Source organism: Dermacentor variabilis, chromosome 7 (genome assembly GCF_050947875.1).
Source record: "Dermacentor variabilis isolate Ectoservices chromosome 7, ASM5094787v1, whole genome shotgun sequence".
Taxonomy (NCBI): domain Eukaryota; kingdom Metazoa; phylum Arthropoda; class Arachnida; order Ixodida; family Ixodidae; genus Dermacentor; species Dermacentor variabilis.
The window spans coordinates 35,713,204-35,731,039 of NC_134574.1; the positions used below are offsets into that span (position 1 = coordinate 35,713,204).

The window sequence follows — 17,836 nt, forward strand, 5'->3', positions numbered from 1 at the left end:
CGTGGCACAGGTCCCATCCAAGTAGCAAGCAGTTTCGCCGGAAAGGCTGAGCATTGATTACGATGGCAAATTAGTCGACAGCTATACGAAGTAAGGATAATAGTTTTATCGGCCATGTAAACTTGTAAACATTCCCTTGCTGCATGCTAAAAAAAGTCCATGTTTAATCTCACGCTAACACTAAGTTTAAGCGCGACACGAATATAAATGAGGCTTCAATGACGTTTCAAGCACCACGTGATTGAAAACAATCGTCACATTCCTTCATGTAAGTGCGAGGAGAAGACTGCGTGCCATGGTTCGGTCTTGCGCGAGCGAGAGCGAGCCGTGTACGCGTGAACGCAAATCACACGCCTAACATCTGGCGGAGCGCTCGCGCGGGAACTGCCTACTACGCATACAAAAATGCGGCTAGCGAAACCGCGATATATCACGTGACCTGCACGGAGCGTGGGCGAAGGAGAACTATGCTCGACGCCTTCTCACCTCCCTGCGGGGAATACGAAAGTTTTCTTGCGGAGGCCGAGGAAGACCTTGGTGTTTTGAAGACTGCTCTCGGCCATTTTCGGTGTGGATTATCCGGCGGACTGTCCCGACGTTCGTTCATTGGATCACACAGCTTCCGGTCTAATCGTTAGAGCTAATGTGTATCACGGTGTTCACTTCTACTGACATTCTTGGCGTACAACGTGGGTGGTGCAAGAATAGAGAGTGCGACTGTGACGCATTTACGAGAGAAAATCTACCGAGGTCTGACACCTCAGGAACAGCACTTCGATTTGGATGGTGCATAAATTGCGGGCCTTCACCTGCCACTTAAGGACGATCGGACTATACAGGTAAGAACATTGTTCATGCTTCGCTCTTATTGATTGGCGGCAAACCGTTTATTTGCCATGATTTCCGCTGTCCGCTAGTACCATGCTTATTGCAAAATTTGCCTTAACGTTGCACTTTCATGGAAAGCGAGAACATTCTACGCAAGCAGTAGCCTTGATCGAAATAAAGAGTAGTGAAGCCTCGTGCTTTTCTAACAAGCTTTAACGCAGATCTGTTGAATTGCTCTGAAATGTTCCGTTTATTGGCGTAAAGTATACCACATTCACACGAATATAACGCGAGGTTATTTTAGAACTTTCTGAAGTCGCAACGCGCCTCGCGTTATATGCTGGTTCATGCCGCGAATATTATGTGTTTCCGTTCGCTTTCTTTTAAATTTTATATTCGCCACCTCGCGCAAAGGTGGTGCAAGCGTGGCGCAAGGGTGGAGAGCTAGGGGTTGCCACGGTGCCTTTTGCACCGTATTTCTTCGTATAACTTAGAACGCTGTTAGTGGCGCATCAGTGTGGTTACGGTGTATTAATCGCAAGCTTGAGCAAAATGGTCGGCGCCCGCAGTAACAATGATTGAATCCCTGCGGGCATCGGCGTTTAAGCGTCGTTTTCTGTTTATATACGGCCCAATTCGCATTATAATCGTAATATATATATATTTATTTCTTTTTCTGAAAGTCAAGTCCCTCCGCACGTTATACCTGTGGTCGCGTTATTTACGGCCAAATACGGTATACGATCCGAACAAGAAAAATAAATTTCCCGCCGTGTTCTAGCTAGAAATAGGGAGAGAGGATTTCACCTCTCAGTCAGAAACGCTCTTTCTTTTTTGCTTTTTTAACGGACCATAGAAGGACAAGCTGGTCCTGGAATGGAGATATCTGTTAAGTTAAAAGGCTGGGGAAGGTATCTTTTTTCGCTCTGACGTCAGGACGCACTGACAGCAATGCCCACGTATTTGCTAAATATAGGACTGGCAAGGGAAGCATCTATATTGCTTTGAGCACCGGTGAAGCTGTTTTGAAATAGAGTTCATAGCTGGTGGCATCAAAGCAAGGATGCAGGCATTTTCGGCAGAGATCGAAAATAGATTGTAAAGAACTAATGTTCGGAATCCATATACACTTTTTTTGTGGTTCAGCAACCTGTAGGAAATGCTTTTCAGGCTTACGGTTCCTTTCGTAAAAAGTGCATTACGAGAAATAAAGGCAACCGCTTGTCCTTTTTGACACAGCAGGAAAACGTTCACGTAGAATGTCATTCCTATGAAAATTTGCATCTTGATTCTGTTGGAAATTAAGCGTAACTACGTTTTTTTAAGCTCAGTTTTGCTCGAATATTAAAAGGTTTCTTGAAATGCGTTGCCTGTTGTGTCCGAGTGTTTAGACTTCATTCTTGTGTAGAGCAGGACCGACTAAAATCAGTTGCAGCTACGTTTCTCACCTAGATGAGTGACGCACACTGTTCCTTTCTTTTTCAGGTCGCAATTGAAAGCGAACTAAGGTTTGGAACTTGGATTGACGAAAATGAACAAAAATTAAAAAAATTCCTTCTAATCGTATCGAAAGTACTGAAATTTCTTGAGCCGTCCTACGTCACTTTAGAAGCAAACCTGGCAGTCAGGCTTGCAAAGCATGTCCTCATTACTGCGTTGAGTTGACCCTCTTTACCATATCACCTGCTTCGATAAACTTTCCAAGTGCAAAATTTTAAGAGCGGTCAATAGCAGACGTGTCAGAAGAAGTGCAATCAATGTTAAGGCAGTGAAAAGGCAAGCGGTGAATAGTTACCGTCTTTATTCTAAAAAAAGAGATTTCACCTCTAAAGCGATATACTCTGGTTAGGAAGACTTTTTTTCATTTACAGATGCCGTCAAATGATTTTATAGGACCCTGCATTGTCTGGGGGGAAACAAGGCTCCTCATCTGTGGCTATGAGCAGGAAAGCATTGAGATCAGTGATGACACATCGCTAGAAAAGGCGCTAGTGATGTGGATTTGTCTTCATTGTATGAAAAATGTACCATATCCGACAGCATATGGCCAAGTGCGTGGCTTTGTGCAATCAATTATAAAGCCAGGAACGAAATAACATGGGCGCAAACAAGATTAAAGAATTCTTTCACTGCGTTTCGCGCATTTAAATCAAGCTCATATAGAGACTTGGGCTTTCTCAGCGATCTGAAAACCTTTTGAGCTTCGCGAGGTTTCTTTTTAAACATCAACGTTTCGTTGTATCCTATTTTCTGGGAATTTATACTATAAATAATATATTTGCCCCGGGAAGAAATTTGTCTGCTTTTTTCTTTGCTTAGAATATTCGCCTTTCTTAGAAAAAAGAGGCTAGCGAAAAATAATTTGATCAGGTATTTGCGGCCAACAATCAAAAGAAGAGCGCAATAGTAGGGGGACCTTAATTGGGGCTAACGCTGCACGGCTCGCTATTTTCGAACGCGCGACACCGCAGAGCACGGTTGAGAAGGCATTCGTCGTTCTGTGGAAGGAGATGCCGAGGGTCCCCATATTTGCGTCTTACATTCCTTGGCGTCGTTGCAATGTTCCAGGCCTTAGCAAAGCCCCTTCTTGGTAGACTAGTTTTAGTGTCACTTGCGGGAGCACCTTGCGCAATTCTACTTCGCCGGCCTGCTGCCACTGCCGCGGCGTCTTGGTCCGTCACAGTCCGCACCGGTGATCCGGAAGTTAAAGAAGAGAACTGCGAAGAGCGTGGCGAGCAAAGCTCGCTTCGGGCAAGCGACCTAAACTGAGCAGGACCGGTGCTTTTTCGTTGCCTCCCACGCACGCAGTGGAGGGGCGATGGGGCACCCTATCCCCCTTCCGCCTCAGACCGCATTCCTGAGGTGCTGGCTCTAAGCGTGGTGAATGATCACGCCAATAACAAGCGTGTGTACAGGGTTCCCTAATCCGCATGCTAAGCGTGAAGTGGGATTGCTGATCACTCCTAGCAGGCGTGATAGCTTAGCCTAGAGAAATGTCACGCTTAGATTAAGCACGTAAAAACTGCAAACGCAAGCTTAGATAAGCGTGGATATTTTTTTAGTGTATCTAAATTAACACGCATGGTGTCACGCTCGCCAAAGCAAACATGGACACGTTTCCGTCCATGATCGCGGAAACACTGTTAAAACACTGGACTGAACAAGCACGGCAGCAGCAGCGAGCGAATTAAATTTCGTGATTCGTCTCGCTTCCACGTGAACAAAGTGGCAAAAACGCAGCGCACACGAAGCTATCAGCGCTCGGCGCACTGTCAATTTCGCAGATTGCTTCGAAGATGAAGCCTGCGCACTGCCGCGCTATGCCAACGCCTCCTAGATAGTACAAGGCCTGTGAACTTCGATCATAAGGGCCATACTAGCTTTCCCGACTGCCATAGGATCTAATGGGGATGTTCGCGACTAAGCCTCGATGATTTGTACGTCACTGATTCTGTCAGGGCGGACTTGACAGTGGAAATTTCGTTCGAACTAGCATGACACCATAAAGCAGAGTGCATAGGCCTGCTGTCAAGGAGGCATCCGCCATATGCAGTAGCCACCGGAGTTGAACGCCCCTTTCCCACCCTCCCCTTCTCCTGGTGCCCTGCGCGCAACGGGAGACAGCGCGCTTCCTCCGAGCTTTCCTCCCTTGGGTGCACGAGAGTGAGCTGCCTTAGTCGACTCACCCTCGCACGCTTTAACTCGCACACACAGCATAAAATACACGGCAACGATGTTATCGTTGTTGGACTTTATACCGAACACCACTGCGACAGCGGTGCGGTGACGCAGACGGCGGTGGTAGAAATATGCCTGGATTGTCCATATAACTGCTATCGCAATAAAAGCTATTATGCGTTTGGTAGGATGGTAAAGCTCGGTCGTGCCGTTGTCATGCAGTGTACCCTGACGAGAATTAAATAACGCAAGACAGATCCATCCTGAAATGACCTGTGATTGTCTAATGAAAGAATTTTAAGCATCAGTAAAGATTTCTCTTATATAAAGCGTAAGGCCGCTTTTGTTATAAGGTCATTTATGGAATTGCGGCCACATCGAATCTAAATAAAGCGAACCACTCTATTTCGAAACTTCTCCAACTTTTCAGTATGCGTCTTTGTGAATAGATCCCAGATAATAGCGGCGTAGTGTAACATGGGTAAAATAATACATTTATGTGCAAGGAGACGACCTCCTGGATGCGATAATTTCAGAGTTCTACGAATGAAGAATAAGTCATGGTTTGTGATTGTACTTACGCGATAAATGTGTTTATTCCAGCTAAGGCCACTTATTATTGAAAGTTCCAAGTATTTATATTCTGTAACCTTGCCAGAAAACACGTTGCAAAAATTAGAAATAAATTCTCAAAATAAATTTTCAAAATAACAAATGGGGGTGTCACCGAATCGGATAATTCAGATTCAGTCCGGTAAGCAGAAATGTGTTAAATATCTCAAATGGTTACCTGTGATAGGTTAGCCCTGTAGTGGAATGCCACGATGTTGTTGACGAAGTTGTGATGACTGATGACGGCAGCTTTCGGAGACCCGGTTGTTCCCTGAAACAAAAGCCAGGGAATTCGGGTCATCAACCACTGGCACTCCTGCAGCCGGGAGCTACAAACTGCACATCTGTGGATATGCATCTGATTATCCATGTAAACAAATCGCGTTACACTAGCAATCACATCTAAAAGCAACGTAAACGGAAAATATGTTTGGATATAGCAGGCTTCATACATAGGCCAAAAAAAAATTATCTGCCCAAAGGCGCCTAGGTAAGCGGTTCTGTTTCCGGGCCGTGCCTTTGCCAGTGTGCAATTAATACTAGAAACTAAAGAGGGAGCCAACCAAGTAATACTTTGAAGACAGGATCCATAATAAAAATATTGGAGGAAGATTTGGCACTTGTGCCTTAATGATCCACTGTTGTGGGTGCTCATTCATCAACAAAATGACTAGCAGCACATGCGTTTTACTGGTTTGTCTTTCTTGCTTCTAGTGATCATATGTATCCTCATTTAACGTTTTCATTGCATATTTTTCTTCTTAAAGTTATTGTGTGGCAGGATGTAGTGTACTTTATCCTGATGTTTCATCCAGTTTATGGTTTCGTGAACATTTGAGGCAACGATAATTTTTCGAATGTAAAATATTATGCAGATCCAATGCACATGTTAAATCATATTTGAAGCAAAGCTTTGGTGAAGAGGTTAATGATATCCTGTAGGCTTGGCCATTTCATTCATGTGTATTTGGCGTAAAGCAAACTGTCGCTGACGTGTACTCTCGCGCACCCTTGCTACGCAGTGTGACAAACCTTATTTATTTATTTATTTTGTTTATGTATGTATTTATTTATTTGAAATACTGCCAGTCTCAGTGAGACAAAGGCAGGTGGGCATTGTATTAGACAGTTTTGCAAAAAGAAACAAGCAGGTCATTCTACATATTGGCTTCTATTTCTTAATTTCTACTTACTTATTTAAAAGCACCAGCCGCTCTTTGTTTGATCTCCCGTGGGGGTATGTGTTATAGCACGGAAATTATAGCCATCTTCAGCATGCGGCGATTATATTAAAGTGCTCGTTGGCGTTGGCAAGATAAGTAGAACCCGCTTTTTGTCCAATCTCAACGCTTACTTACTTTACCTCTTTACCTAGCAAGACACGACAGCGTTGATATCGATTTCGTTTTTTTATTGATATGATATAAGGAGATGTTGACGCACAATTTAAGGCGCCGGCTACTCCTTATCTGTTGAATGGTTCCATCATACAACATACAGGGTTCAAGATTACATATGAAGTAATCGTTTCACAGAAGCACCAGGACTTATCACGCAACGTTTTCACAGAAAGAATATGACGTAGTAAACACATGGTACATACAATATACAAGGTAAATGTCTCCACAGTTATGTAGATAAAAGTCTAAAAAATACAAACGATACTGTCGCCTAATTTCTTATTCCTTTATTTCTTCTTAATAACGCACACATACATACCAAACAAAATACGAGACCGTTTCTCCGAAAAGTAAGGACGACTCCTTAGGGCAACAATATTTAGCGGCTAGTTAAAAGTAGACTTATGGCCCAGGACAGGTGTTTGGTATTTGCTTATCGCAGCCGGAAGGGCACAGTTTCATTAGAGTTATACCAATGATGAAAAAGACCAAAAATTATTTTGACCCTTGAAGCACTAGAACGCATTGCACCCTGAACATTTCAAGCCAGAAGCACCCGGCCCTCTGCCAAAGACAACAGTGGCCTCTGTGCTAAATACGGTCTCGAGGGAAACTTAATGATTATTTCCCGGCCGCCGCTAGGCAACCTGCCACAACCTTTTTCGGTATTTCATTTAGGCATTTTGAGGTGGTTTTGTTTAGCAAATGTAGCTGTGTCCGATGTCCTCTTTTTTCTCCTATAGAAGTGCCTTTGTGCCGTGTCACCAATGACGGGAATGAATATGAAACCTCAGCTCTTAGGTGTCATCGAAAAAGCACGAGAACGCTTAGCGTGCAGAAATGATATTACGCGATGGAGTACACCGACAATTTTGTGGCCTGCTGACTGCTTCGACATCTTATCGTCTACATTTTGGTCCCCTGCATTATTGTCTTTCAGTGGAATGAAGTCTTCGTTGTTTCTCTATTTCTTGTCTACGTCTTTCTGGAGCAGTTTTTCGTTAGGATGGAACCACACCAACTCGCCCAGCTCTCAGTTCTGATGAATGCAATGAAGTGGTGAGTGGCTACACTCACCGAGGTGAACACTATGGTGAAAGGGTCGTCCATGCCCACTTTGTCTTGAGCTTCGCGCAGTTCAGCTTCTCCGCCCTGCATTAGCTCACGTAAAGAAACGCAGCCTCTGAAACGAAAAAAGAAAGAATTACGCAGCCCGGATGGAAGCATCTATGACGAACTTTCAGAACAATAGCTGAGAGTTTACGCAGTGTCAATTACTATGCCGTGGCCGCACGGTTTCTGCATAGGCACTCGTCCATGCTTTTATGGTGAATTTGAATGTCAGAGACCCGACAAGTTATGTTTTTTTTTAAATAGAAAGCCTACCATAAGAAACATCGCAAGGAAATATTTCTACGCAGGCGGCGTTCAGCTTAAATTAAGGTAACAATAAGTATCCGATATTTGTTTGAATAGTACATGCCATGTGTAACGCACGGAAATGATACATTGAAGAAGTTAGAAAGTGCAGAAAACAGCTGTTTTTAGTGAGGTTTGATAGGTTTCCAAATGACCAAATTCTGCATTCTACGTTGGTACTTACGGTGCTGCTTGGTCGCCGTCCATAATGATGGCTTTAAGGTATGGATATCTGTGAATAGAATAAAAGAGAACATTCAATACAGCTTTGTATTTTAGAGCGGCAAGATGAAAGAGCATAAATTTGAGGCAGTACAGAATAGTGAAGTCCCCCAGCCGACGTAGTAGGATGGTGACAAATAAATTAGGAGGGGCAGTAATAATGCTCGTAATGTACTTATGAAAGAACCGAGATTGAGCAGAAATTTCAGGTTGTGGCGAGCTCCGATTTTTCCTATGAAATAGATCTGAATGCGAAAATGGTTGTTTGAGAAAACTGCTGCAGTAATCTTAACGGAATTCGCTGCATTCGAAAGAAAAATGGTATACCGGGCAATTTCAAGAGGCAGAGCGACAATTGAGGATCTCAGCTGCATTAGAAAAATTTGATAACATGGGCAAGTTTATAAAATTTAAGTTTCCAAATCCGTCACTGTGCATCAAAACAGATGTCGCAAAAGCACAAGATTATGTGTCCCCTCAAAAATAAAGTTTCTGCCGCTAAGTTAGGTAGGACAATTGAGACATATACCTAATGTATTAAACACTACTTACGCATAGCGGCTAAATATTATTATCTGTCCTATATACCTCGAGTACGGCGTCACAGGGGCTCGCGCCCTATATAGTTCTGAATGTTTAAAAATTCATGCCCTCGTCTAGCGAGTAGTTTGCCGGTGCTTCAGTGAACTGGAAGATGCCAATTCTTTTTTGCAAGGCACATTTATGCCCAATAAGCAGTTATTTTCCTGACTTGCGTTGTTCCACTGTGGTTATTCACACTACAGTCACTGCAACGTTACATTATGGAAATCTTAATTAGAACCATAACCTCAGAGAACGGTACTTGGGCAATCGCCCTTTGTGGGTATATGCCACGTAGTATGGAAACTATAATGCCAATAAACACGCAGATACGCTTCTTGGGCGATTTCTCGTTGTGGGTGTCTGCCACAGTATGAAAATTATAATCATCATCGACACGCGGCGGTCATCTCAGCGAGCTAGTTTGCGTTGGCCCAGTATGTACTGCCTGCTTCTTGGCTAATCCTCCTTATGTGACATAATAGGGTAATAATGGAAATAACCACCTTACGTACGTTACTTCAATGTTTACGGGGTTCTTGCAAAAGTCATATTCGCAAATTATTGGCACAGTTCGAGTGGGGTACAAGAATTCAATTTTGTTCGCTACAAATATATAAATAGTATTGCTAGAGTGCATAATTGTGATATCGATTTTTATGACCCACTTTCAGAGTTGGAAAGTATTAGTACCTGAGTCTTCTGCCATTTTATATAAATATTCGAATTTGTTTTTAAATTGATGGCCGAACTAAACCATCCGCTAGATGAAGTGTCTATGTTTGAACTTTTTTTTCAATGCAACAAACCTAAAAAAAGGCTACAGTAGCTACTAAGAAATATGATTTCTTCATTTCTTCTTCTTATAGGGGCGTCCGAGTTAAAGCTTCGTCTTAGGCGACGTGACTCGGGTGGGAGTTTCATCTCAGCCCTCAGACGAGTTATATTGAGACCCTAATTATGCCATTAGCATTATTTGTCTGTCTGTCTGTGTCTGTCTGTCTGTGTCTGTCTGTCCGTGTCTGTCTGTCCGTCTGTCTGTCTGTCTGTGTCTGTCTGTCTGTCTGTGTCTGTCTGTCTGTCCGTGTCTGTCTGTCTGTCTGTCTGTCTGTCTGTCTGTCTGTCCGTGTCTGTCTGTCTGTCCGTGTCTGTCTGTCTGTCTGTCTGTCTGTCTGTCTGTCTGTCTGTCTGTCTGTCTGTCTGTCTGTCTGTCTGTCTGTCTGTCTGTCTGTCTGTCACGCCAGCCCAGTGGCCGAAGTTGTCTAATAGTTTGTGCTATATGAATGTTCTTGTGGGCATGGTGCCGTCGTGGTCATTCAATCATCCTAAATACAGCTTCCTAATCTGGCTGTCTTCGGGCCGTGGTCGTCGCGCCATCTACGACGGTCAGGTGCCTTAACTTGTGTAATAGCTTAAAGGGGTTACATAGAGAAAGAAAATCTCCAAGAGGGGACACGCTGTGAAAACTGCAACGGGAAGTACGTCACGCTAGTGTTAACGCAGACCCTTAGCTGCCGCGAGCATAGGAAAAAAAAAAAGAATGTGAAATCTTAAAGTCATTGTCTTATTTTATTTTTTTCCCGCTAAAACTAAAAGGTTTTGTATATAAATGACCCTTTACTTTGCGACTTATTTTTCGTGCGTTACCTAGCAACAACCTAATGGCACGCCAGATGCGCCAGATGCATGCATCATACGCAAGCCACGCCACCGAAGCGATGGAGGCCAGCTTCGCATATGAAGTTCGCCTGTTGGACGACCCCTCTGTTCTTCCTTTTTTCTTTTTTTTATGTAGCCTGTATGGTGGGCTCCCAGAGTACTCTTGCGCTCCTTCTGCGCTTCGACAAACCGCACTATTAAACTACGGCAAAGAGAGTAATTCTGTTTTGGCAGTCTGCATCGCATTTCAAGTAATTTAGGCTCACGGCACGTACCGAGACTTGTAACGCCGTTAGCGAAAAACACCTCGGCTGTCCTAGTTGCAGTTAATTTGAGCTAATGACTCTTACTGGGAGACGTTTGCGACGATTTCTATGAGCCCTAACACTACTGTAAGTTATTTCGATATTAGCGCAAGCTCTTGGGCCAGTTGATGCATAATGAACTTGAAGAAAAGGGGTACCAGCGAAACACAATCGACACGCACGCAAGGAAAATGCGATAGGCACGGATGGACGCTGGGCTCTCAGGTGTACTCTATTGGAATTCACATTGCGGCACATAACTTCCGACGCATCTTGAACTCATCCGAAGACATATCTGCATTGATAACACCTCGAAAGGTATACTGCCACACGAAACAGCCGACGCATGCGCAACTTCTACTCCTTCCAAGACCGGTGCATCAATGTCTGTTTATCACCTTTTACCTACCCGATAGGTAAGCACGTTCCTTGTTGGTTAAACCCAAAGGCATATCACTGACACAATTTTCTTTCTCATTTCCAATGTGAAAAGTTTCTAAGATTTCCCGTTCGTATCTCGTCTTATCCCTCGCTTAAATGGTCACACGAGCACACATTGGCACACTTTTTTTTGCACTTCTTGCAGCCGCGACAATGAACTACCTACCTGCTTCCCTTGTCTCCGATTAAGGATGACTTATGTTGTTGCAAGCGCTTATTAATACACCTGCCCGTCCGACCTATATAGACGTTGCCACAAGGCTACGGAATGCGGTAAGCAGCACGAGTCTTGCACTCGATGAAGGGTGTAATACGTTTGATTTTATAGGCCCCTCTCTTTGTCCCCTCGTTTCGAATCCTCGCACACAGGCTGGCCAGTTTGCAGGGTTCGGGAAATACAACGTTTACACCTGGCCTTTCGGCCACCTTCTTAACGTTGTGAGAGATTTTATGAATGTATAACATTACTTGTAGTTCCTTCATTCACTCTGACGCCGACTACACCTGGCCTGCAAGACCCTTCACTTTCCGCAATCCAGCTTCAGCAACAGCCCTAATGGGCAATGCTCGCCACACCTGGCTTTGTGACGCAGTTAGCGAAAAATCAGCTCGGCCGTGGGGGCGCAGCTAGTTTCGCGTGTACTGAATCTTGCTGGACAACTTCGTGACGCTTTCTCTTACTCCCAGCACTATAATGTAACCAATACCTCTGTCACACGAGCCCGCAAAACCTCTCTTACGTAAGCTGTCTTTTGCCAAGTTGAAATACTTTTTATTGAAGAGGTCTTGCGTGGCAGACACACGGCACCAACGATTTCTATTTAGTGTTTCCTTCTGGACACGTTTTATGCAACGTGTGGCGTTAGCGTTCGAAATCAAATCGGCCAAAATAAAGTGATGTATCTCGAAATGCAAAGTGAAAACTTATTTTATTACACTGTTTTCAAATAAATTGAATAACACCAGAACAAGACACGTTAATGTAAAGATTGATTGTAGTAATTAAGAGAGCGTTCGACCTGCTTTCGAGACCCGTTCCACTTGCTCACGAGGGTGCCGAAGAAAATGAGCATTACTCGATTTGTCTCACCATCTGCGAGACACAATATTATTTTTTTTTTGCGATTAGCATAGGCGACAGAAAAACGTGCATTTGCTTAGTTTTTTATTACGTGATAATTGCCGGCGCCCACTGGTTTCGAGGCTACTCCTTTTCGGCCGTCAAAGAGATGGACGAAATCTCCTTCCAGAAAAGACCGCTTCCGAAAAAGAGATCGCTCCCTGTCGCGTGTCTGCGAGCGAACCTCTTCTTCGGGAGGAGTCTTTTTGCTCAAACGACTTTCGAGTGCCCGTGTGATAGCGGTATAATTTCGTTACTTTCCGGATACTTTTGAGGCATGATAGCCGCGCCTGGTGTCGCGACGCTTAAGTTTACAAAAAGCAGTTCGGCCGTGGTGAAAAAGTTGGTTTGACGTGTACTGAATCTTAATGGGACAAGTTTGTTGCGCATACTACGGACCGGCAACGCCATATACCTCCTTTCGGAGCTCATGCTTGACGGAAACGCGATGAGCGATTGCCAAGAATGATAATGCGGGCCTGTGTTGCCTGCGCCGACAGAACGTGGAAAAGATAACGTCGAGGAGCTAAAGAAACCAGGAACTCGTAACTAGAAAATTCTGTCTTCTGAACGACTGAAAACAGGTTGTGCACCCACGCATTTGACTTGACTGCAAGCAGAAGTCATTCTGCGAGTGCCTAGCGTTGTGTGGTTGAGAGACTGCGTTGTGGCCACCTCTGTGTGCGTAGCCTACCACCGCGTCGGCTAATGCTCCAAGCAATGGCACGCGTCGGAAAGCTTCGGCACGCGCCGAAGCGTCAAAAGCGTCGGTCGGGAACACGGCGAATCACGGCGAATCAAAGCCGGCGTGCACCAATGAGAGGCTGCGACGCGTCGCAGGTGTCAACCAATCGAAGGCTGCGCAGCCTCCGGCTGCTATGCCTCTAATGGCCGCCCAAGCGAAGGTGCCGGCACCAAAGATCGTCCGAGTTTTTTGGACGCACGACGCGTGCGACAGTGTTCCTGAAAGATAGTGTTGTAATAGTAGGCCGACAACGACACGACCGACCGACGACCGTGGGTTTTGGCAGTGCGACGTGGATCCGAAGCGACTTCGAACGACGCCGACTAATCCACCTTGTCCGCTGGGTTCCGCCGGGCTCAGTGCGATCGTCTGCTAAAACAGCCAACCGAATCACGATCGCTGCAAAGTCTGTGCTTGTTGTATGTGTATTTTGTTGTGCTCAAAACGAATGGAAACATGTTTACGAGCTCCGAAGTCTGGATAATCAACACTCGGCTATCGCCGATGTTGTTTACGTTACGCGTAGGCCTAGCGCGTCCGTCGAGTTCGTAACTGGCGAGTGAACGAACTCACCTGAGAAACTCTGTCGAAGGAAATGGCTTTTGAGGTCCGTTTGGTGCTGCAGTGATTTCAGATATGGCACTCCTGACTCCGTGTGATGTGTGATGTGGTGAATGAACCGTGTGGAAGTTGGGTTGGTCAACCGTGGCGTGTTTCGTGTGGTCTCGGTTGACTCAAGTTTAACGGGCAAGCTCTGCGCTGTTTCCAGTGGTAAAGATAACTTCCGAAAGCGAAAGACACTAGTAGCCGAACTATTGGAAGTACATAATCAGCCGTGCCGCCTGTGTCAGCCGACACTGCGCTCTTCTATTCGGCATGTGAATCCAGTTCAGTACAAGTTCACTGCACTCATTCACTCACTTCTTTCAAGAGCGTCCGCCTTTTGGGCTAGTTGGTGTTAAATCGCTCGTGTAGCAATCAAGAACACTGACGCACTGAAGCATACGTGACAACGCAGTCATGTTTGAGTCAGTGTGTCCTTATAGTTGAGCACTGCAAAAAGAAATTATCTGTTTGCAACGTGTGCACTGTGTGCAGTGCATAGCAGGACCTGCATCATGGAAGACCTATGCATGACCACGAGTGCTTCGATGCCCGCTTCAGAAGCAGCAAGTACTGAATCAATAAAACTGTAATTGGTTTTTTATCTCACTTTTTGTTTATGGAAAGTGTACATGGTGTGAATGCATTGTGGGGAAGGTGAAAAGGTGTCATCAGTGTTTTGTGCAGTCGGTGTGCTTAAACTGCTGGAATCCCTTCAACTTCTACTAAAATGTTCCTTGCTGCGATACCTTAAATTGTAGTCAGGACAAAGATCTACTCAAAATCAAGTTACTAATGCATCTGCGCAGAATGTGTTTGCTTAACAAGTTAACACTTCCACAACAACAATATGCCGATGCACAGCATATGTGCTTACAATAAATACATTCCGTAAAGGTGAACGACTGGGCCTACAATATCAAACTTTGTAGTAGCACCGTAAAAAGTGCTGCCATGCGTATCAGCCACAACGAAACTGCTGCACGTCCAACCTTCTCCCTTGGAGGCACCTCTATAAAGACTGTTCGGGTCCTTCCCATTCCAGGTGTAACATATAGCTCTTCTCTCAACTTTTCCGCATATGCCACCAGCACTGTATGTAAGCACCGGCCCTTTCTTGGGTTTGTGTCCCGTGTCTCCCTTCCCTGATGACCTAAGGTTTTCAGAGCACTCTACGCTTCTATCATTCTGTCACGACTTGAGTACTGCTCATCAGTATAGTTCCCGTACCAAACTCGCGACGCTAACAAACTTAGGCTTGTTCAGCGCCGGACAATACGCAACCTTTACTTCAGTCTTTTCGGTTGTCACAAGCTCATGCCAGCCTTCGAGAATTGCCTCAAACCCTTCAAGTAGCACACGCTGCAACACCTGCGCAACATTGCACTAGTCTATACTGCAGGGTGCTTGACAACTCTCTGGACAGCACTAATCTTTCTTAAGTTCGTCTGAACAAGTGGTCAGCACAGCCTGAGCCCCCATCGCGCCTCTATGGCCCGACACCACAACTCCATGATTATATCAGGCATACAGAGCTTTCTCTCCATCCCCCTGGCGATTTGGATTCTCCTTCCTTGGAACCAGACTGAATTGGCACTCCTGTGTGTTGTGCAGCTGTCGAATGTGTGCGTGTGTGCCGTGCTGTGTTATTAAGCAAGTGTGCGTGCACGTGGAGGGGAAGGAAGTGTCTTCTGCATCCTGCAAATTCCTGCGCTAGATGGCTGGTTATCAGATGCTCTAACATACAGGCATCAGCCTTTCTTTTAGTCTAGTGTGCCAAGTTACCACTAAGAATATTATTATTATTATTATTATTAGAATCATCACTACGACGACAATGATTGTGTTGAAGCCAGCGTGACACATAATTCAAAATATATCTGAAGCGTTGTGGGCTGTCTCTTCTAAAAAGAGTGCCAAGGATGTACGTCTTCATGAAAATAGTGGTGTTATCTCGATCACTGCTGATGCCTTTGCAGAACATTTCTGTTTGCTATATGGTGTGAAATATGCTTCAAGAAACCTTCCTTCTCAGTCTGGCACAGTGTATGGTATCAGTCAATGAAAACCTTGTTTCCAAGTATATGAAGTGCCTTAAACTTTGCCTTAAACTTTCCCTTTCTTGTGGTGTTGATGATATTTCCTCCGCAGAGTTTAAGACGTATAGAAGCATACTTGTTCCCCGTTCTCCACAAGCACTTCAAAAGTTCCCTAAAGTCTAGTACCTTTTCTAGCACTCGGAAGGTAGCATGAACATTGCCCATGCAGAAATCAGGTGCTAGATGTGCCGTTACTATCAGCCGACCTATATCTATCCTCTTCAGTGCGTCAGGTGTTTGAATCAATATGGGCTTCCTCGCTTTCGGTTAGTGCTAAGAGCATTTTAATAAATGAACAGCATGACTTTGTGTGCCGACAACTTAAAAGTATTTCAGACTGTCAACAGTGTTCACCACTGCATCGACTCCAAAAAAGACATTTTTTCACTCTAAAACTGGTGCAGAAACAATAAGTACTCTTAAATGCTTCCAACACTGTGGCATTAAGTTATATGCACAAAACGCACGATGTGAAATTTTGATACACCCTACATGATGCTCCACTCCTTAGGGTCGATGAAATGAAAGATCTTGGTGTGTACTTCGGCAAAATGCTAAGCTTCTCTTAACATAGATAATTACACAACATGCCCTTCACGCTGTTGGGATTGCATGCCTTATATTGCATGATTTCCACTCACCTGTTGTGTTTCTGAAATTCTGCTGTGTGCCTCCAACTACTAGAGTATGCCTGTGTAGGAGGGGGGTGCAATGAGCAAATCTAATTCTGACCTCCCTGAACGCATCCAGAATAAATTGATATCTTAAAACACCACTTTTGCCATTCTGGCGACCACAGTTGAGCCTTCTCAAATATACTTCAACTCGCACCTCTAGATTCAAGCTTAATTAATCGCACCTTTTTTCCTGTATAAGGTGGTCCATGACATTATACATTCCTTAAAGCTTCTTGATCATATGCATATGCTCGTGCCGCAACAGTATACCAGGTAGCATTCCACATTCGTTGCCTGGGCTTGTTACAAGATTGTGCTAATAAGACTCGACTCCAAAACATACTACAACATTTCCTGTGTTTTGTGTATCTGTAGATAATCATGTAGGATTAACTCCCGGTTACTTTTCCTCGTTTCCTTTTTTCCCTATTTGTTTCTCTATCTTCCATTTCTTTGTCTACTACATTCATGTTTTCTGTACAGTTTGTCTCACATAGTGCTCGTTAAGTGCTCGAGTACAAAGGCTCTCTAGCTGTTCCTCGGCACTACAATAAAAATTTGAATGATTGATTACTATCGTAGTATAATATTGTGCTTTTTAAGTATGTACACCCGTGAGCAAAAGTATACGGACCACGGGAGCGCGTGCCAAACTGCGTCGACGCGCCGTCTACCGACGCGGTGCCTGCTGTCGAGAGGGCCGCTAGAGCAGCGGTGCGCATGCGCGTCCCATCATATCTGCGGGCCAGACATGTAGCCTTGCCTGACGTGGCTACGGTGCTCGTAGACTAAACGTCCACTGGGCGTCGTTTTCTCTGCTCCACCGCGTCTCGGCCATTGTTTTACGCAGCGGCTGGGCTGGCACGCGCGTCCGCCGCGCTTCGCTTTCATTCTTTCTTTGGGGGGATAATCGCGAGCCGCAGTGCCTTCTCTGACGTCTTTAGATGACTCGCGCAAAATGGCTTTCTGCGGCGTTGTATTATCTCGAACTGTTCCAATGTTTGCTGCCGCAGGTAGAAGCAAGGTATTGCAATTGGTGTCCGCCGTCGCGTTAAGAAGTATATAGAACTGAGTTGCTGACGCTACTATGCTCCGCAAGCAGCAGGGTGCTAAAAGGAGAAATTAGCGGCACCGTACAGCCTTTATTTCTTCATACCCTTCAACAAGGCTTGAACAAAAAATGCACACGAGGGTGCCACTACAGGCAGCTGCGGCAACGCTGACACATTCGCGAGAATATAAAATCAGGTGCAGCTGTGTGGTGCACGCAGCCGTGAAGTTCCAATTACAATTGCCCCCTTGCGAATCGGGTCGGGATGACGGACCTGAATCACTGGTCGGGGTGACCACCGACAGACTCCGGTCTTGAGGCCACTTAGGACAAGCCAACGTGCTGCTGTTATTGTCGGAGATTAGAATTTTCATTACTGTGTGCATGAGTTCACT

The 17,836-nt window shown here is 45.0% G+C and overlaps 1 protein-coding gene across 1 annotated transcript in view; it reads right to left on the reverse strand.

The window, feature by feature from the left end:
* LOC142587404 (medium-chain acyl-CoA ligase ACSF2, mitochondrial-like) overlaps nucleotides 1–17,836 on the reverse strand; it is a 200,813-nt gene that overhangs the window by 72,376 nt on the left and 110,601 nt on the right. The window contains exons 6-8 of the mRNA XM_075698398.1: nucleotides 8,122–8,169; nucleotides 7,596–7,701; nucleotides 5,297–5,389 (exon numbers count right to left, since the gene is read on the reverse strand). Coding sequence (XP_075554513.1) covers nucleotides 5,297–5,389; nucleotides 7,596–7,701; nucleotides 8,122–8,169 — 247 coding nt within the window. The remainder of the gene's footprint in view (nucleotides 1–5,296; nucleotides 5,390–7,595; nucleotides 7,702–8,121; nucleotides 8,170–17,836) is intronic.